Source organism: Vigna angularis, chromosome 7 (genome assembly GCF_016808095.1).
Source record: "Vigna angularis cultivar LongXiaoDou No.4 chromosome 7, ASM1680809v1, whole genome shotgun sequence".
Lineage (NCBI taxonomy): Eukaryota > Viridiplantae > Streptophyta > Magnoliopsida > Fabales > Fabaceae > Vigna > Vigna angularis.
Window position 1 is genome coordinate 7,887,972 of NC_068976.1, and position 26,522 is coordinate 7,914,493.

The 26,522-nt window shown below is 39.1% G+C and overlaps 2 protein-coding genes across 2 annotated transcripts; one reads left to right on the forward strand and one right to left on the reverse strand.

Annotated features, from left to right (window-relative positions):
- Positions 1-2,772: 2,772 nt before the first annotated feature.
- LOC108346594 (uncharacterized) lies at positions 2,773-12,238 on the reverse strand. The gene is made up of 3 exons (XM_052880608.1): positions 10,266-12,238; positions 6,396-9,998; positions 2,773-6,217 (listed from the first exon to the last, which is right to left on the reverse strand). Exons 1-3 carry the CDS (start codon positions 12,236-12,238, stop codon positions 2,773-2,775), a joined length of 9,021 nt encoding a protein of 3,006 aa, XP_052736568.1.
- A 2,914-nt stretch (positions 12,239-15,152) lies between these two features.
- LOC128197809 (probable receptor-like protein kinase At2g42960) lies at positions 15,153-25,857 on the forward strand. The gene is made up of 4 exons (XM_052880609.1): positions 15,153-15,374; positions 25,277-25,329; positions 25,441-25,545; positions 25,731-25,857. The coding sequence occupies exons 1-4, from the start codon at positions 15,153-15,155 to the stop codon at positions 25,855-25,857; spliced, it is 507 nt and encodes a 168-aa protein (XP_052736569.1).
- Positions 25,858-26,522: the final 665 nt, after the last annotated feature.

Consider the following 26,522-nt stretch of genomic DNA (forward strand, 5'->3'; position numbering starts at 1 on the left):
TGAGTGTTGACAGCTGCCCCTCTTTACTTAGATATTACTAAATAATATGAAAATTTAATCTTTTCGTATTATTTAAGTAAAGCTAAGTAAAGATAAAGACACTAATTTTGTCCGGGTTTCAATCATGAAAGAAAACGAACAAAATAATTCAAGTCACGATGGCAAATGACCAATGTCAAGTAAAGTATCAGTAACAAAAAAACTAAAACCTGGATTTGACCATTGCCTCGCAGAGGGTCAAACTCACAGAACAGAAATTTAAAAACCGACCATTGCCATGCAGAGGGTCGATAACAGAAAATTAAAACCTGGATTTGACCATTGCCTCGCAGAGGGCCAAACTCACAGAACAGAAATTTAAACCCGACCAATGCCATGCAGAGGGTCGATAACAGAAAATTAAAACCTGGATTTGACCATTGCCTCGCAGAGGGCCAAACTCACAGAACAGAAATTTAAACCCGACCATTGCCATGCAGAGGGTCAATAACAGAAAATTAAAACCTGGATTTGACCATTGCCTCGCAGAGGGCCAAACTCACAGAACAGAAATTTAAACCCGACCATTGCCATGCAGAGGGTCGATAACAGAAAATTAAAACCTGGATTTGACCATTGCCTCGCAGAGGGCCAAACTCACAGAACAGAAATTTAAACCCGACCATTGCCATGCAGAGGGTCGATAACAGAAAATTAAAACCTGGATTTGACCATTGCCTCGCAGAGGGCCAAACTCACAGAACAGAAATTTAAACCCGACCATTGCCATGCAGAGGGTCGATAACAGAAAATTAAAACCTGGATTTGACCATTGCCTCGCAGAGGGCCAAACTCACAGAACAGAAATTTAAACCCGACCATTGCCATGCAGAGGGTCGATAACAGAAAAATTAAAACCTAGATTTGACCATTGCCTCGCAGAGGGCCAAATTCACAGAACAGAAATTTAAATCTGACCATTGCCATGCAGAGGGCCGATAACAAAAAAACTAAAACCTGACTTGCAGCTTTGAAACATGAAGATTTTGCAAACAATTTTCCTCGCTTCCTCTGAGATGATGTTATGTCATGATGATGCATGGATGCATAGATGCATGAGACCTTCATTTTTTCATTCATTCATTTTTTTTTTTATTTTTTTTTTTTTGAAAATTCCATGCTTGGAATCCATTGTTAATATTGTCATCAAACACAATGTATGTTCAAAACGCATTCCTTAAAAACAACGTTGATAGGTATAGAACCCTTTAATGAGCAGGAAAAAAAAATGTAACCCTGAGTTAAAATTCTTTTTATCGCTTTTTTGCAATCCAAATTAACTTGAACCCTGTATGATGTGGAAGGATGGTTATGAAAAACAAATGAATAATGATTTTCTGTGAGCAAAAATTAACGTATGTGTGTCCCTCATTTGGGGAAAAGTGATATTAACATATTGTGCTCCCATATTGCCCCAATTTTGCACAATGGAAAAGTGAAAAGATTTGAGTATAAAGGATTCCCCCAAATTGGATGATCTTCGATTGACAGGGAGACCTCTTTTTTTTTTTTTTTTTTTTGAAAATAACACTGAATTGTGTCGTTCACCACATCATTTTGTTTCACAGTTAAATTCGTGAGAAAGATTAGGACCAACAGTCTTCAGTCAGCGTGGACTTTCATGGGCTTGTACCGTGGTTAAAGGTCAAAGGGTTTTGAAAGAAAGGATAATGAAGGCCCAAATAATTGTTTGACGGTTAAAATCTTTAGACAAGAATCATTTGCAAGGTGCCCAGTCAACTATCTTTAAGGATTTGAACTTCAGGCATATTTATTGTTGTTTTTTTTCTTTCTTTCCCTTCGGATCATTCTTTTCGTTGCCCCTGTTGTGATCCTTTATGATTCTTTCCTTTTCATTCATTTTTTCCTTTTTCTTTGGATGCTTATGATGTACCCTTTTTAATTGACGTCGACCTGCTAATGATTCTTGTCTAGGGTGATGAAAACAATTATGCATTTTGGCTCAAAAGGGGTGCAATTGGTTGAACTGCTTTTGACGATTGGGTAACGAAAAACGGCCACACGTCACTCCGAATTTTGTTTGTCTGACTTTCTCTTGAGTTTAACCCTGAAACTAAACTATGTAGTACTTGACACATCAACTTCATTTTTCCTTTGTTTTGTTTCCTTTGTTTTCTATTTTTTTTTTTTTTTTTATATATATATTTTATCTCCCTAATCAACGGATTATCGGTGATATGTAACATGATGAAAACTGCCCCAATATTAGGCATATGGCGAAATCCTTCGTCTTGTGGGAAACGAAAAAAATAGGGTTCAAGTAATGTGAATGCAGATGCTTTATCAAGAAAAGAACACCGGTTACACCCAAAACCTTGAATCAAGAAAAGGGCTCTCCAACGGTATTTTTTCAAAACCCTCTTCCTTTTTTCTTTTTTTTTTCGAAAATACTATGTCCTTGACAACCTTATTAACAACAAACTCAACATGTGACCTTTTTTTTCGTTTTCCTTTTTCGACATCCTCCAGGACCGAGCTCACCAACCTGATATACCTGTGATGCTTTTATCGACATGCGTTTACTTATTTTCATTTTCATTTTTCCTTGATTACTTAACAACTCAGCGTGACATGCAATATTTCAGATGGAATGCAAACAACCAAAATATGAATGAACTACGCAAACTTCCTTTATTAAAAAAAACACAGAGTACAATAATCTTTAACGATAATATCAACATCCCCTTAATAGCAACCACTATCACGGAATCATCATGCGTAAAACTTTTTTACTGCATCAGAATTAACTGGCAATGGTAACTCCTCTCCGTCCATTCTCGTGAGAATTAGTGCCCCACCAGAAAATGCTTTTTTCACTATAAATGGCCCTTCATAATTTGGAGTCCATTTGCCTCTATGATCTTTTTGTATAGGTAAGATCTTCTTTAACACCAGCTCCCCTTCATGAAATTCTCTGGGATGTACCTTTTTGTCAAATGCCTTCTTCATTCTTCTTTGGTACAATTGTCCATGGCATACTGCTGTTAATCTTTTTTCATCGATGAGATTGAGCTGGTCGAAACGAGCTTGAACCCACTCAGCCTCTTCTAATTGGGTTTCCATTAAAACTCGTAAGGACGGAATTTCCACTTCAAACGGAAGTACTGCTTCCATTCCATATACAAGCGAGAAAGGCGTTGCTCCAGTCGATGTTCGTACCGAAGTGCGATAACCATGTAAAGCAAAAGGAAGCATTTCATGCCAATCCTTATATGTGACCACCATCTTCTGCACAATCTTCTTGATATTTTTGTTAGCAGCCTCTACTGCCCCATTCATCTTTGGACGATAAGGAGAAGAATTAAGATGATGAATTTTGAACTCCTCACATAACTCTGTCATCATCTGGTTATTCAAGTTAGTGGCATTATCGGTGATGATCCTGTTAGGGAGCCCGTATCTGCAAATCAACTCCTTTTTTATGAACTTGGTCACCACCTTTCTAGTCACATTAGCATAAGAAGCAGCCTCAACCCACTTGGTGAAGTAGTCGATTGCGACTAATATGAAACGGTGTCCATTTGACGCTTTTGGCTCTATAGCTCCGATGACATCTATTCCCCACATCGAAAAGGGCCACGGTGCAGACAACACGTTCAAGGTCGTGGGTGGCATATTGATATTACTTGCGTATACCTGGCATTTCTCACACTTTCTCACATGTGTACAACAATCATTTTCCATAGTCAACCAAAAATACCCCGCTCTCAGTATCTTCCTGGCCATTGAGTGCCCATTCATGTGCGTGCCAAATGTACCCTCGTGTACTTCTTTTAGTATCAGCTCAGCTTCTTTTGCATCTACGCACCTGAGGAGAACCATGTCATGATTCCTCTTATATAGAATATCCCCACTCAAAATGAAACTGCCAACCAACCTCCTTAACGCCCTTTTATCGTTTTCGGATGCCTTCTCTGGATATTCTCGAGTCTTAAGATAATGCTTGATATCAAAGTACCAAGGTTTACCATCTACTTCCTCCTCGATGAAATGACAATACACTGGCCCCGCATGACTCTTCATTTCAATCATTGGCAATTCTGCATCTTGATCAACTTCAAACATCGACGACAAGGTAGCCAACGCGTCTGCTAATTGATTATCTTCTCGCGGTATATGATTAAACGTGATGGAATCGAAATACTCAATTAATCCCCTGATGTAAGCTTGGTATGGAATTAATTTAGTATCCCTAGTCTCCCATTCTCCCTTCAATTGATGGATAACCAAAGCTGAATCTCCGTATACATCCAGAATTTTTGCTTTAGACTCTATTGCTGCTCGAATACCCATAGCACAGGCTTCGTATTCTGCGATATTATTTGTGCAATTAAAACACAACCTTGCCGTCATTGGAATGTATTGATTCTTAGGAGAGATAAGCACTGCCCCTATTCCATGCCCCATTACATTCGATGCCCCATCGAATAATACCGTCCAGGCTTTTTCATTTTTGTCATCTCTGCTCTCAGCAAATAAAGCCATGATATCTTCATCCGGAAACTCAGGTTGCATCGGCTGATAATCACTAATGGGTTGATGGGCTAAAAATTCTGCTAAAGAGCTACCCTTGATAGATTTCTGAGTAACATATACAATGTCGTATTCTGATAATAGCATCTGCCATCGAGCTATCCTTCCAGTGAGAGCGGGCTTTTCGAATATGTACTTGATAGGATCCATTTTAGATATCAACCAAGTAGAGTGACTCAACATGTATTGCCTTAAACGATGAGCAGCCCATGCCAGTGCACAACAAGTTCGCTCTAACGACGAATATCGTTGTTCGCAATCTGTGAACTTCTTGCTCAAGTAATATATGGCATGCTCTCTTTTCCCGTCTTCATCATGCTGACCCAATACACAACCCATTGAATTATCCAGTACGGTCAAATACAAAATGAGCGGTCTTCCTGACATAGGTGGACGCAATACAGGAGGGTCCTGCAGGTATTGTTTGATCTTTTCGAAAGCAACTTGACAATCTTCATTCCAGACTACAGCCTGATTTTTCCGTAGCAACTTGAACATTGGTTCACAAGTAGCAGTTAATTGGGAGATGAACCTAGCAATGTAGTTCAGCCTTCCCAGAAAACCTCGAACCTCTTTTTCTGTTCTGGGCGCAGGCATTTCCGTTATCGCTCTTACTTTGTCAGGATCAACTTCTACCCCTCTTTGGCTGACAATAAAGCCCAACAATTTTCCAGACTTTACTCCAAACGTGCATTTGGTGGGATTTAACCTGAGTTTGTATTTTCTCAGTCTCTCAAATAATTTCCTTAGATTGAAAATATGCTCCTCTTCTGACTCCGACTTTGCAATCATGTCATCCACATAAACTTCAATTTCCTTATGCATCATATCATGAAAGAGTGTCACCATTGCCCTTTGGTATGTTGCCCCAGCATTCTTGAGTCCAAAAGACATCACCTTATAACAGAATGTTCCCCATAACGTGATAAAGGTCGTTTTTTCCATATCTTCCGGTGCCATTTTAATTTGATTATACCCCGAGAATCCGTCCATGAACGAAAATAACGAAAATTTGGCTGTATTATCAACCAGAGTATCGATGTGTGGTAACGGGAAGTTATCTTTCGGACTTGCACGATTTAAATCACGATAGTCAACACACATTCGAACCTTCCCATCCTTCTTAGGCACTGGTACAACATTCGCTACCCATTGTGGGTATCTTGCCACAGCCAAAAATCCTGCGTCAAATTGCTTTTGGACCTCTTCTTTAATTTTTAAGGACATTTCCGGCTTCATTCTTCTCAGTTTTTGCTTGACTGGAGGGCATTCCGGCTTGAGTGGGAGCCTATGCTGCACAATATCGGTATCTAGACCCGGCATGTCATTGTAAGACCACGCGAACACATCTTTAAATTCCTTCAACAGTACACGCAATCTTTCCCTCACTTCCGTTTTCATACTAGTACCGATTTTCACCTCCTTTATCTCATCCTTCTCTCCCAAGTTGAGTACTTCAATCTCCTCCTGATGGGGTTTTATCTCCTTAGATTCTTGTTCCACTAATCTCAACAATTCTGGAGAGGGTTCCACATCATCTTCGAAATCATCTTCCGTATTATTGATAGGGTGCTCAAAGTTAGGAACATTGATATCATTATTTTCAAAACAATCATTGTCACATCTGCATCATTTAAATTTATGAAAAAGTATAAATAAATAAGATAAACAAAGAAAAATGCCAAATGAATGATGAAATGCATCTTTATTATCACGCTGAGTGAAAAGTAAAAAAGAATCAATCCGCAAAATCTCAGTTCTAAATCCCCAATCGAAACTATAAGCTTAATTAAAACTATTACATTTTGTTCACATTAAGCATCACAGGTAAATCCAGTGTTTCCCAATTGTTGAGTTGAGTATCAGGGGAGCAAGCCCACACAAAGCTCAAACTTTGAGTCCTTTCTTCATCCTCCACAGCTGCTATCTGGCCAGTGTTGATCCACCCTGCACTGCGGAAGCTTTCCTTGATGTCAACAATGTGAATTTTGCTCTCTTTGGGCCCTCGTCTTTCTACACGGGCCAAACTGCGTTCTTTTCTTTCTTCAATCATCCTTTTCCTGTCTTCCTTGGTAGGTTTGTATCCCAAGCCATATCTGTTCTTGTTTTCAACGATTTCTATAGGGAATGCTCGCCCCTGCCGATATTTTCCCAAACCTTCCCCATATACATAGCCCCCTTTTATCATAATCTTGGCCATCATAATAGAAGCACATGATAGACGAGGATTTACTGGAAACGGTTCCACACAAGCATTTCCCACAATCTCCAACGACTGGAAGGCTGTCTCGAGAGCTTCTTCAGCCGCCTCGATGTAGCGTGTGGATGATGGCCCACTCACAAGAAGATCTTCTTCTCCTGATACTATCACCAGCTTATCTCCCATCACATACTTCAACTTCTGGTGTAGTGTAGAAGGCACAACCCCAGCCGAATGGATCCATGGGCGCCCCAACAGACAACTATAAGCTGGCAGGATATCCATAACCTGGAACGTTATTTGAAAGACACAAGGGCCAACTTGCATTGGTAAATCCACCTCCCCCATCACCTCTCGTTTGCTACCATCAAACGCCCTCACAATCATTGAACTCGGCCTCATATGCATTCCTTCGCAAGGTAGCTTTTCCAAGGTTGCTTTCGGCATAACATTCAAAGAGGACCCATTGTCCACTAAAACACGCGCAACAACATGATCCAGGCATTTCACCGAGACGTGAAGAGCCTTGTTATGCCCTCTTCCCTCAGCTGGTATCTCTTCATCCGTAAATGTGAGATAATTGTTAGCAACAATATTGCCAACAATACCCTCGAATTTATTCAACGAAATACCTTGCTCCACGTGAGCCTCACTGAGTATCTTCATTAGCAACTTTCTGTGTGATGCTGAATGCATGAGCAAGTCTAACAAGGATATACGAGCAGGCATACGGTTTAACTGTTCCACCACCTTATATTCACTTTGTTGTATGAATTTTAAAAATTCACAAGCCTCTTCTTCAGAAACTTCTCTCCTCTCTTCCTTGTCGGGGATCTCCTCTGTCTGTGCACCCTTCCCCTTTAAGAATTCTTTTGCCTTCGCAGCCATCGTTGTTTCCTTATCATTGACTCTTTCTTGTGCCAACTCTGGTGATGTGAAAATTCGACCACTCCTAGTCATTCCACCTATCCCTGATATGTTTTTGACGACAGGGTCAACGCTTTGTGCTTCGCTTGACGCATGTGTCCCATATCTCCATGGGACGGCTTTTTCATTCTTGTAAGGAAAAGGAGCTGGTACACGGATAACAACGGGCGACCTTCCTTGAGTTGGTGGGATAGAGGTAGTCTTAGTGAAATGAATCACCAATGGTTCTGGTAAACTCATGCCGGATTCATCACCAGTTTGTGCAAATACATTTCCCTCCTCCTTCTTGTAGCATACCTGCATCAGGCCACGATCTAACAGGTCTTGCAGAATTTCTTCAAACTTAACACACTCCTCAATAGAGTGCTCAGCATCTGGGTGGAGCGCGCATGCCATACTCTCATCATAATCACCCTTCAAGATACCCACTTTCAGCAACGCCTCCAAAATAAACCTCCTAGAGCTCCTGACCTCTTTCACATTCCTCACCAGCTCATGCTCTTTCACTTCGACGGCATTCGTCGAAGCACTTCCATGCCCAGATAAAGGATTGGCCTCAATATTAGGCTTATCCTCTTGGAACTTTAACCACCCAGAATCAATTAGAGTCTGCACTTTATGCTTGAAAGCCAGACACCTCTCAGTGGAATGACCAGCGGCCCCTCCATGATAACTACACTTTGCATCTGCATCATAACCTCTTGGATACGGAGGCTGCAAAGGCTTCAGGGGACAAACGACAACTAGCCCTTGTTTGATAAGCTGAGGCAATAATTCCGTATAAGTTGTAGGAATTGGGGTAAAATTAACATAATTTCTTTCTTGGTTCCTTCTTGGATAAGTACTTGGACCCACATTCATATTGGAACCTACGTTCGCCCCTCCCCTCCAATTATTCGTCGGAATGTATTGTGGTTGATAGTACCCTGGTTGCTGTTGAGGCCTAATTTGATGACCAAATGACGCATTGGCTGCATGTGGAGGTTGACCCCAGTATGGTCGATAGTTATGAGTGGGAACCTGACCTCTCCACACCGGGGTTGCAGATGTTGCATGCACATCTCCTTCCTTTCTTTTTCCTGAGTTGAAGTTGGGTTTTTTAGAATGTGCAACCACCGATGAGCCATATGCAATTTTCCCATTCTTCAACCCGATCTCTATCCGCTCGCCTATCACGATGATATCGGCAAAATTTGAAGATACATTTCCCACCATATGTTCATAGAATGGTGGTTGGAGCGTATTAACAAACATTGCCACCATTTCTTTATCATACAAAGGCGGCTCAACTTGTGCAGCCAATTCCCTCCACCGCTGAGCATACTCCTTAAAAGTTTCGTTGTCTTTCTTTGACATGTTTTGCAGCTGTAAACGATCTGGCGCAACATGTGTATTATATATATACTGCTTCACAAAAGCATCAGCCAAGTCCGCCCAACAACGAATTCGAGTCGGCTCTAAATGGGTATACCAGTTTAACGCCACTCCAGCCAAACTATCTTGAAAAACATGGATGAGCAGCTGCTCATCATAAGCATATGCAGCCATCTTTCTACAAAACATGGTTAGATGGCTCTTTGGGCATGTATTTCCCTTATACTTCTCAAAATATGGCGCCTTGAACTTATGTGGAATTTTGACGCCCGGAACCAAGCTCAATCTAGAAACATCCCCAAATCCATAACTTTCATATCCCTCCACAGCCCTCAATCTTGCCTCTAGGCTCTCCAGTTTATCTTTCGCCCCATCAACATTACTAGTTACCCCCTGAAACAAAGTATATGGCGCAGCCTTTGTAGAAAAGCCCTCTCCGGTAATCACAGGTGGCACCGGGGTTACTCGTACTCCATCAGTCATGCTTGCATACATCCCTTCATTTCCCATAGGTGCAGACATTACAACAGGTCCCTGAGTACTGATTGGCGGTACGTTAGCAGTGGTAGGGAAAGAGAATGAAGTCTGCTCCCCTTCTGTGTATTCTCCCACAGGTGGGGTGTAACCTGGAGGCAATCCATACATTGGGAATGAAACAGATTGGCTCCCAGCATTGAACAACGGAGGGTAATATTGAGCACTTCCCTCAACTTGCGCAGGGGTCATCCCTCCCGTGGTCTTCAGGGCTTCGAGAGCCGCCAAAATCTGGGCCATCTGATCCTTCAACTGGCTGACATCGGCCTTAATAGATTCGTGTGACTGCTCCCAATTCTCGATGACCTTCGAATTAGCTCTGGTCCTGTACGGATGTCTTGGAAAACTTTCCGTTGTTTTCTCACTTGTACTGATGATTATTTTTTATTAAATTAAATTAGATAAGGATGAAAAAATGCAAAAAGAAAACATGATGCATGCTAGTGATAAGTGGAAATCACAAGATAACAATGACAATACTGATGGAAAATTAACACAAGCCGATACCAAACAAACATCCCCTATCTTTCATTTCAAGAAATTTGATCCATTACATCGTCTAAGGAACAAAACACATAACTCTGATGTACATCAATCCCGCGCCCGGGCAATGAAAGATTTCATCTCTCCCACCAACCATTTACAATGATTAATAAACAATTCTATTTCCGCTGGTGAGTTACAAAAATGAGTGCTTGCTTCAGCATTCGACACCATCCTGGGGATGTCTTCAATTGCCCCGTTTGCCAAAGCAGCCAACTGAGAGAATCTTTCCTTCCAGTGCTTTACAGCCATTTCTTGCTCGGCGATGTGCTCTTCCATTCGCTTTATCAAGGCCTGATGCCTTTCTTCAGAATCTATCGACCTCCATCGCTCCTCCTGTTCTTCGATATATTCCTCCATTTGTTTTATCAGAGTTCGATGCTCTTCCTCTGCTTCTGTTAGCTTCCAACGCTCCCGATTCATATCCGCCTCAAACGACATGGCCATCTCTTTCATCTCATGCCCCGCTTTTTCTATCTGAATCTGCGCTTCTCTTAATCTCTTCAGGGCTTCTCGTTTATCTCTTTTGGCTTCTTCGTAGAGGTGCTTCCACTCCTTTCCCTCTTCTAAAGCCACCTTCTTCTCATTTACCCTCATGGATAATTCCTTACTCGCGGCAGCTAGATCCTGTTTCACTCGAAATGTGTAATCCCTCTCAGCCTTCTGGCTTTTGACAAGGTTTTCATAAGCCCGCGACTTTTCTTCATTATCATTTTTTATATCCACAAGATCATTACGCGCCCTTTGTAATTCGTTTTCCAACCTAGCATTCCTCATTTTCAATTTCTCCATCTCAGCTTTTAATTGTTGCACCTCTTCACTTTCTGGAGCTTGGGATGGTCCTTCACTAACTGATTGATCCTTGATTGGCTTGAAAGGCAGCTTGACTACTTTCACTCTCTCCAGAATCCAGGTGTGATAACTAACCCTGTTATCTACTACTCCATCCCTCAAGTCCTTCTCTGCTCGAACAACATTTTCCCATGCACTTTTAACCTTTCTTAACAGTTCGATGAAATGCTCGTCTTCGTAATAAACGAATAGGGTAGCAAGATAATCTGATGAAGGTGCCCCTTTCATGGGATGCCCAAATTGTCTTTGCACCAAAAGAGGGTTGTAATTTATACAGTACCGGGCACCTATGAGAGGCACGTTAGGAAAACTACCACAATGCTGGATAACCAGTTTATTTCCGAGCCAAGGAAGGCGCCATTTTATACTTCTTTCGCTCAAACCAGCAAGGAATCGGGCCCAATCGTTTCCTCCTTTACCTTTAAGCCCTTGGTGTGACAAAGTCTCCGATAGACTCTTGACATCGACCATCTCCTTAAACACGCGCGCTGTCATCCATATATACAACGCCGGTAAGCAACAAAGAATCTTCTTTCCCTTTCTCTCATGGCAAAAACTTAAGGACCCATAAACATCCGCAAGGACTGCTGTTACAGGATTCTCTGATCTGGTTTTACTCGCCACGAAGACGTCTATCGCGGTGTAATCCACGAATTCTTCTATTTTGGGAAACAAGACAATGCCATATATGGTGAGGGCTAATACATCCATGAAAGTTTCCCAATCCTCTTTATCAGCCAGGTGATGTAAATACTGCTCTAGATATCCCTGTGATAACCCATGCAATTGATTCCTCATCATCATCCTGTCTTCAAGCTCTTTGGGATGTAATTTCATAATGGTAGCAATGGTGGGTATAGAGGCATGATGCTCTAAATGTTGATAGGGAGTGGTGCCCTCCAGTGGCAAACCCAAGATATGCTCGAACTCCTCTATGGTTGGCGCCAACTGAAAGTCTTGAAATGTGAAACATCGAAGCGGAGAATCATAATATTGTGCCAAGGCTGTGATAGGGGGTATTTGTACTTCAACCTCCATTAAATTCAACAAATTTCCATATCTTCTCTGAAAGGTTTCCCTCTTCATAGTTTTAAGCCTCTTGCCCAAGTTTATCAGCCCAGTCAAATTTCCAACGTGGGTCCTTAGACTATACTTCTTTCTTAAATCGGAAGAATCGGTGTGCCGTGTAGCATCGGATCTTGTGTTAACATCCATCTTGTATGAAGTCAAGTAGGTACCTGTGATTTCCTTTAAAATTAACATGTTACTAAATGATGTATGAATATGATGCATGAAAATAAAACAACATGACGAAACAAAGCACATGCATGGTATGAAATGTAATATCAAAAATGAACAGCGTGAAGGTTACAGAAGTACATATTCCTCCCATCGTGCCCTACCAAAGGTTCACTGCTTGGAGTTCAAGGTCAAGTATATGCAATCTCACAAGGATGATTCCCTGAACCTAAAGGTCAAAGGTCACTAGAGCTATGGCCCCCTTCATAGCATCTCCACAACAGTCGAGTAATCAACTAGGTGTGGAAACACATATGAAGAGAACAGACTCTAGCTGGAGTTCTCACGATAGCCAAACAGGAAGTACATCCCAGAGTGACACCGCTACACAACTCCTCTAATTCTAAGCTACGCTCAGACCCGGGTATAGGGCCCCACTCATGATATGCTAGAAGTGTGTGTGTGAAGGGAGGAAATTATGCACACCCAAACCCTCACCTGCAAAACAACCAGAAAAATTCCCAGGCAGATATGAACATATTGTCTACCCTAGGGTTCAATATTCAACAGTTATTGCAGTTATTCTAAATATCAAACACAGATAGAGAAAAGGGAAAGAAAACACATAAGCAAAACCACATCGAATTCGCGCATCTAATTAAATGGCTCGACTCTCTAACAGTCCCCAGTGAAGTCGCCATCTGTCGCAACCGGAATCGCGACGGGACGACGATCCAAAAAGAAACGGTTTTTGAAAAGAGATTTTGGAGTCGCCACCATAGTTTATTATGGAAAACTACAGAAAAACCATAAAACGATAAAGCACAGTCCACGAAAACCAGATTCTGGGTTCGGGAGTCAGTTACGCGTAGGGAAGGTATCAGCACCCTACAGCGCCTGCCCGAAGGCAGTACCTTTAACTAAATGCACGAATGTGATGTGGTTTTCAAAATGTTTAATTATCCCATAAAATAAAATTCTAAATAAACAAAATATATTTTTTTAGTTTTTTGGGCCCGACAAGGATTGACCTTGCTCCTACGTATCCTCATTCAAAATGAGAAATCAGGGTTACGTAGTTCTAGCTGAAAGATTACTTGTAGTTTGGGAATATTTTAGTATTTTTAATAAAGGGGGAAAAGGTTTTCTAGCACAAGGCCTACGCGAGCGGTCGCACGTGTGCTTAAATCTTTTCAAAATATTTTTATTTGATTTTTAACTTTTTATAAAAGAAAAGGGAAAGATTTTCAGCACAAGGCCTACGCGAGCGGTCGCACGTGTGCTTAAACCTTTTCAAAATATTTTTATTTGATTTTTGATTTTTATAAAAGAAAAGGAAAAGATTTTCAGCACAAGGCTTACGCGAGCGGTCGCACGTGTGCTTAAACCTTTTCAAAATATTTTTATTTGATTTTTAATTTTTATAAAAGAAAAGGAAAAGATTTTCAGCACAAGGCCTACGCGAGCGGTCGCACGTGTGCTTAAACCTTTTAAAAATATTTTTATTTGATTTTTAATTTTTATAAAAGAAAAGGAAAAGATTTTCAGCACAAGGCCTACGCGAGCGGTCGCACGTGTGCTTAAACCTTTTCAAAATATTTTTATTTGATTTTTGATTTTTATAAAAGAAAAGGAAAAGATTTTCAGCACAAGGCCTACGCGAGCGGTCGCACGTGTGCTTAAACCTTTTCAAAATATTTTTATTTGATTTTTGATTTTTATAAAAGAAAAGGAAAAGATTTTCAGCACAAGGCCTACGCGAGCGGTCGCACGTGTGCTTAAACCTTTTCAAAATATTTTTATTTGATTTTTAATTTTTATAAAAGAAAAGGAAAAGATTTTCAGCACAAGGCCTACGCGAGCGGTCGCACGTGTGCTTAAACCTTTTCAAAATATTTTTATTTGATTTTTAATTTTTATAAAAGAAAAGGAAAAGATTTTCAGCACAAGGCCTACGCGAACGGTCGCACGTGCGCTTAAACCTTTTCAAAATATTTTTATTTGATTTTTGATTTTTATAAAAGAAAAGGAAAAGATTTTCAGCACAAGGCCTACGCGAGCGGTCGCACGTGTGCTTAAACCTTTAAAACTTTTCTTGTAAATTTTATTTTTTATATGTATTATTATATATATATATATTGAAATAAGTGGATATTTAAAAGAAATAAATAAAATTAGGTAACGAGCGCTCTCGAGATGACAAGCGCTCGTTGGTTCGGAAACGAACGCTCGTTCGTTTGGATAACGAGCGCTTGTTGGTTCGGAAACGAACGCTCGTTCGTTTGGATAACGAGCGCCCTTTAGGAGAAGATTTGAACGAACGGTCAAGAAGGCCCAAGGTTAACGAGCGTTCGCTCGTTTGGATGACGAGCGCTCGTTGGTGAGAAGGTTTGAACGAACGGTTAAAAGGCTTAATGTTAACGAGCGTTCGCTCGTTTGGATAACGAGCGTTCGCTCGTTTGGATAACGAGCGTTCGCTCGTGAGAAGGTTTGAACGAACGGTTAAAAGGCTTAATGTTAACGAGCGCTCGTTCATCTGGATAACGAACGCTCGTTCATTTGGGGGTTTGAACGAACGGTCAAGAAGGCTTAAGGTTAACGAGTGTTCACTCGTTTGGATAAGGAGCGCTCGTTTGGATAACGAGCGCTCGTTCATTTGGGGTAACGAACGCTCGTTCGTTCACTCTTGGGCTTGGCCCACAGGGGCAGTTTCTAACCTAGAATTTTCCTAGGGGTTCAGCCTTCCCATTCTCATTCACTCATTCACGCTGTTCTTCTCAGATGAGACCAATGCCTCCTTCTCTCTGATCAAAAGGGTTCACTCTGTCACTCAACGACCACGTCTTCTTCCAATTGACCACCACGGACCAGACTAGCCACTGCAACGAAGATGGCCACCGTATCACTGCCTTCACGGACCAGCTACCACGCCATACCACACCGCGCCACTACTTCCTTGCTCTTATCTGTTCTCTCCGACACCGGCAACCCAGGGAGGGGTTCGTCTCCACCAGTTCAAACACACGGTCCGCCGCTTCTTCATCGAGCTCTCCGCTTTTCACCACCGAGACCGCTCTCCGTTTTCCGATTGTGTAATGGGTTTTGGATTTTGGTTTGTTGAGATTGGCCGTGAGCGAGGGAGTTGTGGGAGTTAGGACAGAGAGAGGAAATGTGGTGAAACAAAGAATGAATGGAAAGGGAGGTTGGTGATAAGGGAACTCAGGATATTCAGAGGAAAAACGTTCATGATGGAAAAAGTAGCAGAAGCAGTTATGCAGTAAGCATTCACGAAGAGTCTGGATGCACAGAGACTTACCTGCTACTACATTTGCTGCTGTCGTCCGCTGCGTAGCCGGTGACCTCTTCTCGCTCTTCTCCTTCTCTGCCGGTGCTGGTACCAATGATAGCTTTGGATGATGATTCCCAAAAAATCGTTTCTCGTCTCCCCCTTTTTTCTCTCTCTCTCCCTGATCCCCAAAACCTCTGCCCCAAAATCTTGAAAAATATTCTCTTGTAACCACCTGGTCTCCCCTGTTGAGACACGTCTCCTATACCATTTCCCACGTTTTCTCCCTTTTTCCTATTTTTTTTACTTTTTCCAATTTTATTTTATTTATTTTTTACTTTATTTTTATTTTTAATTTTATTTTTCAATTTTTTAATTATTTTGATTAATTAACACTATTAAAACAAATTGAAAATAAGAAATAAAATAGAAATTGAATTAAAAGCAAAGATCTAAATACATAAAAATAGAATAAAACAAAAAGGTAAAATAAAAGAAAAATAATAAAAGAAACAATAAAAACACAATTTTTTACAAACCCGGACAAAATTGAGTGTTGACAGCAGTGTCGTCATCGCTCAAGCAGTAGCCTAGCCACATCATTCCAGAGAGTAGAGCGCTCAGCTGCCACCTAGTAGTACCCTAACGCTAGAAATTCCAGTAACAGAGAGCCCATCAGTATCCCAACGGCAGCCCAGTGACAGCCAACAACAGCCCAGTGACAGCCTAGCGGCAACATTCCAAAACTCTCCTTTTTTGCTTGTTTGCTTGCTTTTGTGGCTAGTTAAGCTCTATACTTTGGTAGAGGTTCTTCCAAGCAGAGTATTAGCTATAAAATAAGGGGATTAATGATGAAATTACATCAATGTAGCCTAAAACACACTTATTAAGAAAACAAGACAAAAGAAGAGGATTTAGCAAGTTACAAGCTAGAAATGAGTTGATTTTGCTACTAAAATAATGCTTAAATAATGGTAAGAATTAACATTATCATTGTCTCTCAAAGTGGAAAGAACCATTTCTAGGTGCCCTAGATGATCATGTAAACTCTTGTTATACACTAGGATATCATCAAAGTACACAACCATGAGCTTCCCAATGCAATACCTCAAGACATGATTCATCAATAACATAAAAGCTCTAGGTGCATTAGTTAAGCCAAAAGGCATCACTAACCACTCATATAGACCAAACTTAGTCTTAAAGGCAGTTTTCCACTCATCACCTTCTCTTATTCTTATTTGGTGATAACCACTTTTAAGTTCTAGTTTGGAAAATATAGTGGACCCATGCAATTCATCCAACATGTCATCAAGTCTTAGCATTAGGTGTCTATACTTGATAGTAATATTGTTAATAGCCCTACAATCATAACACATTCTCAATTTTCCATCCTTTTTAGGAACTAATAACACAAACACAACACATGGACTCAAACTCTTTTGAACCCACCCTTTATTTAACAACTCTTGAACTTGGTTTTCAATCTCCTTGGTTTCTTGAGGATTGGTTCTATAGGCTGGCCTATTTGGTAGGCTTGCCCTAAGAACAAAGTTTATTTTTTGTTTTATTCTCCTAATTGGTGGAAGACCCTTATGTTCTTCTTGGGGGAACACGTTCTCAAATTCTTTCAAAAAAAATTTCAGAGAAGATGGAAACTTAGATTCTTGAGTTGATGATATGTATGAGAGTGCACATCTACAAAGAAGGAGGAAAGAAGGTTGCTCATTTAGAAGAGTTTTCTTTAAAGTTTTCTTAGACAAATTTCTTTCCTTTTGAGTGACCTTGGTTGGAGGGCTAGTCTCTCTTTCTTCATGTATGCATATGTTAGGAGCTTGCTCCTTTTTTCCTATGCACTCCCTCTCTTGTTTTTCCTCATCCCTCTTTTTTTTCATTTGATTTTGATCCTCAAACACCTTGAAAGGTGATAAGGGATAGATTTTTCCTTATGGTGTTGGGTGATCTCATTAGTAAGGCCATTGTACATGGTTTTCTTATCAAAGTGCCAAGGCCTACCTAAGAGAATATGGCAAGCTTCCATAGGGATAAGATGACAAATTATTTTATCTTCATAGTTCCCTATAGCAAGCTTGACTTCCACTTGTTGGTCTACTTTCAAATCCCCTCCTTCATTGAGCCATTAAATCTTATAAGGTATTGGATGGGGTTTGATGGTAAGACCAAACTTTTCTACCAACCTTGTGCTACAACTATTGCAACACAACCTACTATCTACAATGAGAGAGCATATTTTATTTGAAATTTTACATCTTGTGTGAAAAGTGTCTCTCTTTGGGTTAAGGTTTAAGGATGAGGGTGGTTCTTGAGGAATCTTCTTATCATAAGAAGATCTCCCTCATATGGAAAGGAATCTTCTCCCTCACTTTCACTTGCACACTCTTCCTTCTCAATGTCACTACTATAAATGTCAAAACCCCTTAAAATGATTGTTCTTTTTGTGGGGAATTGAGATGCAATATGTCCTCTTGTAGACTCTTAAAGCACTTAATGTCACTTGGGCGCTTGGAGGATGTTGATCCCTCTTTAGGTTTCTCAAACATCCTAGGGGGTTCTTCTCTTTTCACTTGTTTGCCCTCTTTCTTAAAGTATCTCTTAACATTAGAACTAGAGTGTATAGTTTTCAAACCTTTTATCAAAAGTTGTTGCTCTACCTTGATGCAAATTTGTACCAAGTCATTTAAGTCTTGGTAGGGAAACCATTCCACTCTACCTCTAATTTCAAGGTTGAGACCACTTAGAAACCTAGAAATGATGGTCTCCTCTTCCTCTCTAATCCTCGTCCTTATCATATAGAGCTTCATCTTTTGCCTATAAATCTCTATGCTCATGTCTCTGTTGTTGGAGCCTTTGGAGTTTCAACATTAGCTCCCTATGATAGTATGAGGAAATGTGCCTTATTCTCATGGAACTCTTTAAGTCATTCCAATAGGTGACTTAAGGAAAGTTAGAGAGTCTTCTCTCACTTACAAGGGAAGTCCACAAATACATAGCATTCCCTTGGAAACTAAAAATAGCTAAGGTAACCTTACGCTCCTCATTCACTTGGTGGCACTCAAAGAGTTGTTCTACTTTCATTTCCCAATCCAAGTAAGTCTCAACATCTTCTTTCCCATGAAAATGGGGGAGGTCTACCCTAACCTCTCTTGGGGGTTCTCTCTTTCATGCACTTTATGTGCTTAAGGTTGATAGTATTGGTTGGCAACCCTACTATCCAGCTCATAGGTTGTGAGATGTGTTGGAGTTTTTGAACTCCTTCTTGTGTAAATCCTAGTCCTACTTTTGCTCTTGCTTTTTCTTATTTTTTCTTGAGCTTTTTCTTATTTCTCTTTAAGGACGCTAAATTCATCTTCCAACTTAGCAAGATACTCTTATCTTTCGAGTCTTTCTTTTTCTTTTAAAAGAGCTTCTTGCTTTTTCCAAATCTTAAGTGACTTTATCTCTTTAGCCAAATTTTCCAAACAGGGTTTGACTTCACACTAAATTGACTACCAATTTTATAGGAAGTTGACTTAGACATCCTTAAAGGTTTTCAAAAATATGCAATGCACAAACAAATACTTAAATTTCAAAAGAAGTTCCTTATGAGACTTAAGGACACAAAAGACACTCAAATTCACTTCTTAGAAAGGGAGGTGAATCACAAAAGATTTCTTAAGAACCAAGCATTTGCTAGCAAAAACTTACCTTAGGGACTCTTGCACCAAAGTTCTCAAAGGGAAATAAAGTTGAAATTAAAGTGGACAAACACAAAGCTACCTTAATTAAAGAAAGAAATAAACTATTTATGTGACCTAAGTTAGAAGAACTTTGGTTCCTCCAACCTAACCAACCTCTCAAAACACTTTTTTGACCTCGAGGACCAGCTCACCAGAAGATCCTCCAAGGCCGACTTCAACACCTCCATCGGCTCCGCCTCCTTCAACCTCCTCTTCCGTCTCCTCACCAGTCAAGAACCCTCCGCAACCAAAATCAGATCCGACGGCCCCACCCTCCGTAAACAAAATGGATGTTTTTTTTTTCTCATGAACCCTAATTTTGCATTCCTCAATTGGAGAGAAAGGGACTGCCTTTGTTAACATAGAATGACTCAATTTCTCATACCAAGAGGGGGGTGAATTGGTGAAGTATAAAATTTAAAAATTTCAAAATCTTTTTCACCAAAAGAGATGCCTTTATACTTTTCTTGAACGCAAGTTAAAATATTTTAAATGCAGCGGAAATTTAATCGAATGCATAAAAAGTATAATCGACTGAATGTAAAAGAGTAGGGATAAGATAGATCAAACACTGAGTTTTATACTGGTTCGGTAAAGCATACATCCAGTGTCCTTCCAACCACAAGAAGCCAATGCTCTATAATGATCAAGGTTTTTACAACAAGGTTTTTATAGAGACCTAACGTCAAAAATATAGAACACCTCTCTAACCCTCTAATCAAAATATAGGCAGTATACAAACAAACTAGCAGCAAGAATCCCCTCTCCTATAGTCCAACCCCTTTGAGGCACCCTCAAAGTCAAGAATGCAACACGTCCTTCTTCCTGTAATCACAACAGGGAACTCAACCCAATCTTCAACAGATTGTAGAACTTAATCTTGCAGGAGACACCCAAATGTGCAGATAGATCAAACTTTGAAAACTCAACAATCTTGCTCTTCAAGAAATCACAATTAGTTGATCACCACGGTCAAACTAGTTTCTTGGACCTTTTTCTCTCTATGTAAACTTTAGACTTTTCTGCAAAAGAATATGAAAATGTTAGAATCACAAAAGTCTTTACAGAAATCAAATTCCCTTCAATATATATAAGCTCGTATCAGACACAACATAATCGACTTTGCTACTAATGCAGTCGAATATACCAATTCAGTTATAAGAGATAGTAGCAGTCAAAGTACTTAATTGATTTCACAATTAATGCAGTCGAATAACATTTAAGGCTTGGTCAACACATTTAAAAATATAGTCATTGTGACAGTTATATCAAGCATTAACAGATTTCAAAACAACAATAAACTTAATTGAATACATATCACATGCAATCGATTATGCAACAATGTTATGGAAAGTTTTGAAAACTTTTCTCTTTAAAAAACTCTCACAACACACTTGAAAAAGTTTGTGCAAATACACGAGTTATAATCAATTCACCCCATAATGTAATCGATTTCAAACTGTTGTTTTGCCACACAATTAAAGTTCAACATAAGTGCTTGTGGTTTTTCCATCCAAAAACATGTGTCATGCATTCGTGTATAAAATCACATATATAACGCAGTGAAATGCAATGAATAACACAACAACAACACAATCATGTTCTCATATATGCATAGAATCAAGTAAGCATAGAACATGTAACACAAAATACACATATATTATTAATTATGTGTTGTCATCATCAAAAACTCAGATATTACTAAGATTGTAGGTTCAACTAAACCAGTGCTCCCCCTATCAACAATCTTTAATTTCTTTTTCACAATTTGCCCTCAATTTTTTAATTTAGGAATTACAAAATACACGTCAATCATGTACAAACTGCCACGCCATTTAAAATAATACACTAACATGCCACGTAATCCAAACTTAAACGGTCGTTTGTCCAATTTGATGGCAAGCCTCTAAAACCCAATTGAGAAGCCGAAAAAAAGGGGATCTATTTGAGATTCTGGACAAAAATTTGGACCTACAGAGACATTAAACCTATTTTAAATGAGAAATGCTATATAATAAAGCCTAAATTAAAATAAAAATGACGTGAAAATTCTTCATATGATCTATGTAATGAGGGTTAAAACTCTTACCAATGGATGGATAATGATACTTTGACACCGAATTTTAACAAACTTTTGACACCGAACACGTGTTGTTCCTCTATTGGTCTATGTGGTCTTTGTTTAAAATAATTGAAAATGAGGTGGAATTGAAAGGTTGGAGGGCAGACTTAATTTTGCGATTTCAAAATCAAAATATCAGTTTGGGTTGGAGAGAACCCCAGAAAGAAGGACCATTGTGCGTCGCGGTGAGCAGATCGTTTGACAGAGTTTTGACCGTTCTGGGAACCGACACCGTTCACCGAAGCACATTCCATCGTCGTTTCGTAAAGTATCATTATCCTTCATTGTTTGTGATGTTTTTAGTTTGTTGAAATGGTTTTTAGATTCAAAGGTTTTGTCTTTCTTGATGCATCTATGGTAGGTTAATTGTAACATCCCAAAAAAATACAATCTAAAACTATATAATAGAATAATCACATTTAATAATAATTCAGATCAGTCTTACACTAAAGAGTGCGTACAGTTATGGCCGAACGGCCTTACAAAGCATTACGAGAATTTAAAACTGCACAGGGTACAATTCTGACTGAACGGTTTACAAAAGAAAGAATACCGAACGGTCATACTAAACCAAAAGGGGAAGGTGATGGAACGACCACCTTACAATCAACTAAACTACTGATCGAACGTCCTATTGTTCGGTCTTAACTTCAACCTCAACTAGGTTTTCTTCCTCCAGCGCCTCTTCCAGCCGCTCGTCTCCTTCTGCTCACATCCACACGGATGATCATTGCAACGACAAAGACGAACGTACAAAACAAGACAAGACAGGAAACACAGGGTAAGCTTATGTAATTTAATTCATGTATAAACATACATTTCACAAAATCAAACAAACAAGATAGTTCATAGTTCGTTCATACAAAGCCTAATACTAGACTGATTGTCCGGACTGTATGAAATTTGTGTAGCTACGACGTTTGTGCACCCGGGTGATGTAGTAACTAGGATGCCCTCAACAGCTACTACCCGAGGTTAGTCCTATCTATCCAAATTAACCATAAGGACTAGGACCTCCTGCCGTTCCCACACATGACCTACCCTCCTCTACGTGAGGACAAGTACTCACGGAACATCAGGATGAACCGCCAGCTTAGCATGCCCACATTCATACTTTACCAATTTCAATATTCATTCATGAGTCGTTCCTCCCCGGAACGCTCGTCCATAATCCAACAAATATCATCCATATCATATTCTCTTCATCTTTCTTTATTTAATCATCTCACTTAAACATTTCGCACATAGATCCGTGGAGATATAAAATACCGAACATTCAACCTTAACTCAGAATGAGACCGAACACTTGGAGCGAGACCGAGAGGTCTCCAGTTCCAGAACGGATTAAGACCAAGAGGATTACTATCGGGTTGAGAAAGAAACTGAGTACAATCATATATCACGAGAACGATTAGAACGGACGTTACTTACAAAGTGAGCCAATTAGATGAACTGACTCTTGAGAACTCCAACCGAACACCAAAAAGACCATGTCAAGTACAAAAACTCTAGGCCGGAACCAAGGATACAGCCACTTCAATACATCAAAGAATAATTCTTAGAAGAATTCAAGTGAAGAAACCAAACGGTTATGAAAACTTAGCTTATTTGAGTTTACCAATCAAGAAAAACCGAATGCCAATAAATGACCAAACACGGTACAGAGAAATTTCTATTGAAGTTGGACGAACGCTATTTTCATCAAGATAGATTATAAAAGAAACGAGTACGAGCGCTTGGTGTAAGACCAAGCACTACTAAACTTATATTTGGAAAGCTTGATAAATATAATAAGATACTATTGGAGTGGTGTTTTAAGAATAAACGAAATTATACCAATGCATATATATATATATATATATATATACTTTAGTTTATAACCGAACGCAAAGAACCAACTATGTTTGACCGAACGCTCATGCACAGTATTTCGAAACGAAGACGTTCGTCCTCAACTAGGATTCTTCCCAAATGAAAGAATCCAATTCTAACCAAGTTCACTGGAAAAACCGAACGGTCAAGGACCGTTCAGTGACGAACGTACACTTTCATAGGAGAAATTTCATACCAGAATCATTTATATTCAAACTCATCTATCAACATATATCTTCATAATTTCATACATTCATATCATAGTCAATTTTCATACTTCATACATCCAAACATATCAACCATCATATATCATATTAATTCAATCAATTCAACGAACGTTCATGCAATACAAGTAACATACAGATTAAATTAATAAGCTTCCCTTACCTCTGAGCGTGAACGAACGTTCCTAGAGGCAGAATTAAGGTTCGCCTGACTACAATTCCTTCTACCCTCACGCTCAAGAATTCTTCAAAAAAACTAAACCAAACAACAGAAGACCAACAATGGCTCATACGAGATGAAATCATCCAACCAGAATTTGGTTTGCATGTACCAGATAACGAACGACTAAGGACAAGAAGAACTTACCAGTTCAGAACTCGAAACTAATCGGTTCAAACTGAAGCTCTGAACGCCGAAAGTGTTTCTACGGTGCCTGAACGGTGATCGAAGAAGAGAAAGGGTGAGTTTTGGTAGAGAGAAGGGAGAGTTTTTAGAGAGAAGAAGGAGAAAGGAGAATTTCAGAGTTTGGATAAGAAGGTGCATGTAGAGAGTGTGACGTAAATTTTCCAAAACTCAGTTTTGCTTCCCACGTCAAAACGAACGTCTGCTTTCCTGCCGACACCTGCCTTCCACTATTTGATTTCCGAATCCCCTCCGCTTGACACCTGGCATCCGTTCAGAGGGTTTTTGGGTGCGTTTTTAGTGAAGCCTCATATCATACCCTTTTGGAATATTTTTAACGACTTTTCTCCACTTTGGGATTCGGATTTGCACATTGGGTTTAGTCAATTAAGAAGGTGGATTTTTGTCTGGAAAATTATGTTTGTTTGTTAAATCGTATTTCGTAGCTTTGTTGATGGTGGTTTGTTTTGTTTGGTTGCTCGATGAAAAGTATCATTATGTAATCGTGTTGTAAAAAAATTAATTGTCAATCTTTGAGACTCTAAGCAGCAAACAACACAACCGGTAGCAAACAATTGTTTTCAAAATTATATCCAAACTTTATGCAAAAAAAAAATTAAATAATTTATTTTCTGATTATATGTTTCTTTCATCAACCTTCATATGGATTTTGATGCCCCTTGGCTCAAGGTGATGCGAGACCTAGTTTCTCGAGGGTGATTTTTGCCTTTGATTACATTGGGATCACACACTCCTTCGTCCTACTTTCTAAACTGTCACTATTGAGCGAAGCCTTTATATGTTTGTATGTTTGGCAGACAACATCTCTTACATTCGTGTAGAAAGTTATTTAATTTGATACTTATTGTTATAATGCTTATCTGTATATTTTGACTATAATTGTGTAATTTAAACATTTATTGAGCCCATTGATAGTAGTGCATTTGGTGCCAGCAAGCATAGGAAAAGGTTGTGAAACAAAGTTCACTGGAAAAATTATAAGAAAAAATTATGGGGCTTGCATCCTTTTCATTAGAGTTATTTTTTGCAGAATGAAATGACGTTATATGATGATTCTTTCTCATCGAGCATCTAACATAATTATATATTCATTGCAGTCAGGACGAGCCAAATTGATTTCTTAAATCAAGTCTCTAAGAGGTGACAATAGGCAATTTCATACTATTGTGGATGAGAAAATAAAAGAGATCGAACCTTTACAGCAAGCACTGGGCAAGCTGCGCAATACAAATAATTTGGGCCGGGGTGGTTTGTGTTCATATGAGGAAGAACTTAATAGTGTTGTATGTTATGAGTTTGAGTTCTTTTTAGTTCAGAGTTCATCAATTTGTCTATGGGGTTCTTTATAGGGGAAGATTAATCCATGGATCCGAGGTGCGGTTAAGAAAATTCTTAACAACTTGTAAGAACATTTGATGGTTTATCCTGTGACTGTCATCTATTGTTGCTATTTCTTGATTGAGAAATGATCTTTGAACTTGCTCCATAATTGCATAATGTGTTGAATTCACAGGGGACAAGTAGAGAAAGAGTTCAGGGTAGAAGTGGAAGCTATTGGCCATGTGAGACATCAAAATATTGTGCGCTTACTTGGTTATTGTATAAAAGGAGTTCACAGGTAAACTTGGTGTTCTTAATGTATCAAAAAATCACAAATGCAAATATTCCCTTATATATTGGATCACATTACTAACTTTATTTTTTGTGATGGCCTTAGTCTTACTTTTTTGTTGAAAATTTGAACTAAAGCAAGCTCTTTTGATTGTCTTTTCTTAATAAGTGTGGTTGTCATCTAATGTGCAGGTTACTGGTGTATGAATATGTGAACAATGGTAACTTAGAACAATGGCTACATGGGGCTATGAGCCAAAAAGGGATACTTACCTGGGAAGCGCGGATGAAAGTTATAAATGGCATAGCCAAAGCGTAAGTTCTATTTGAAAACTTCAAACAGAGGACAATATGAATTATTTTTGTCGACTTATGAAAAATTGCAGTGAAAGCTATTTAAAACCATGTTTTTCCTTTAATTATCAATCAAAACATGTTTAGAAAAGATCAATTTTAAAGATTTCATTTATTTTTAGGATAAAGTTTGTATTTTTAGTGGTATGTTTGATACAACAATTGAATTTTGTAAAAGGTTATTTTCTACAGAAGTACCTTATTTCATGAATTAAACATTCAAGTGGTTAATGTGTGTTTTTGAATGGACATAGTCTCATACTAAATTTAAGACATTAATAGACCACCATGTTCATTGACAAAAGAAATTTGTAATTCATGATTTCGAATAAATCTTTCTTTTTGAATATGATTATAATGAGAAATTCATGATATTATTTGAATTGGGTAAATAGCTATGGAGAAAAATGAGTTGGTGGAGGATAATTGTGTTCTGAAAAGTCAAATTGAGAAACTTGCAGGTGAAATAAAAGGAAGATAGTCCAATGTGGACATAACCGGATGAATCCATTTCCACAACCAGAAAAGATTACAAAGTTTTCAGGGGAGAATCTGCAATTGTCCAGCACAGAAGCAGTAGTGCAACAAGAACATGCAATTATTTATTATTATTTAAAATTATAATGTTTA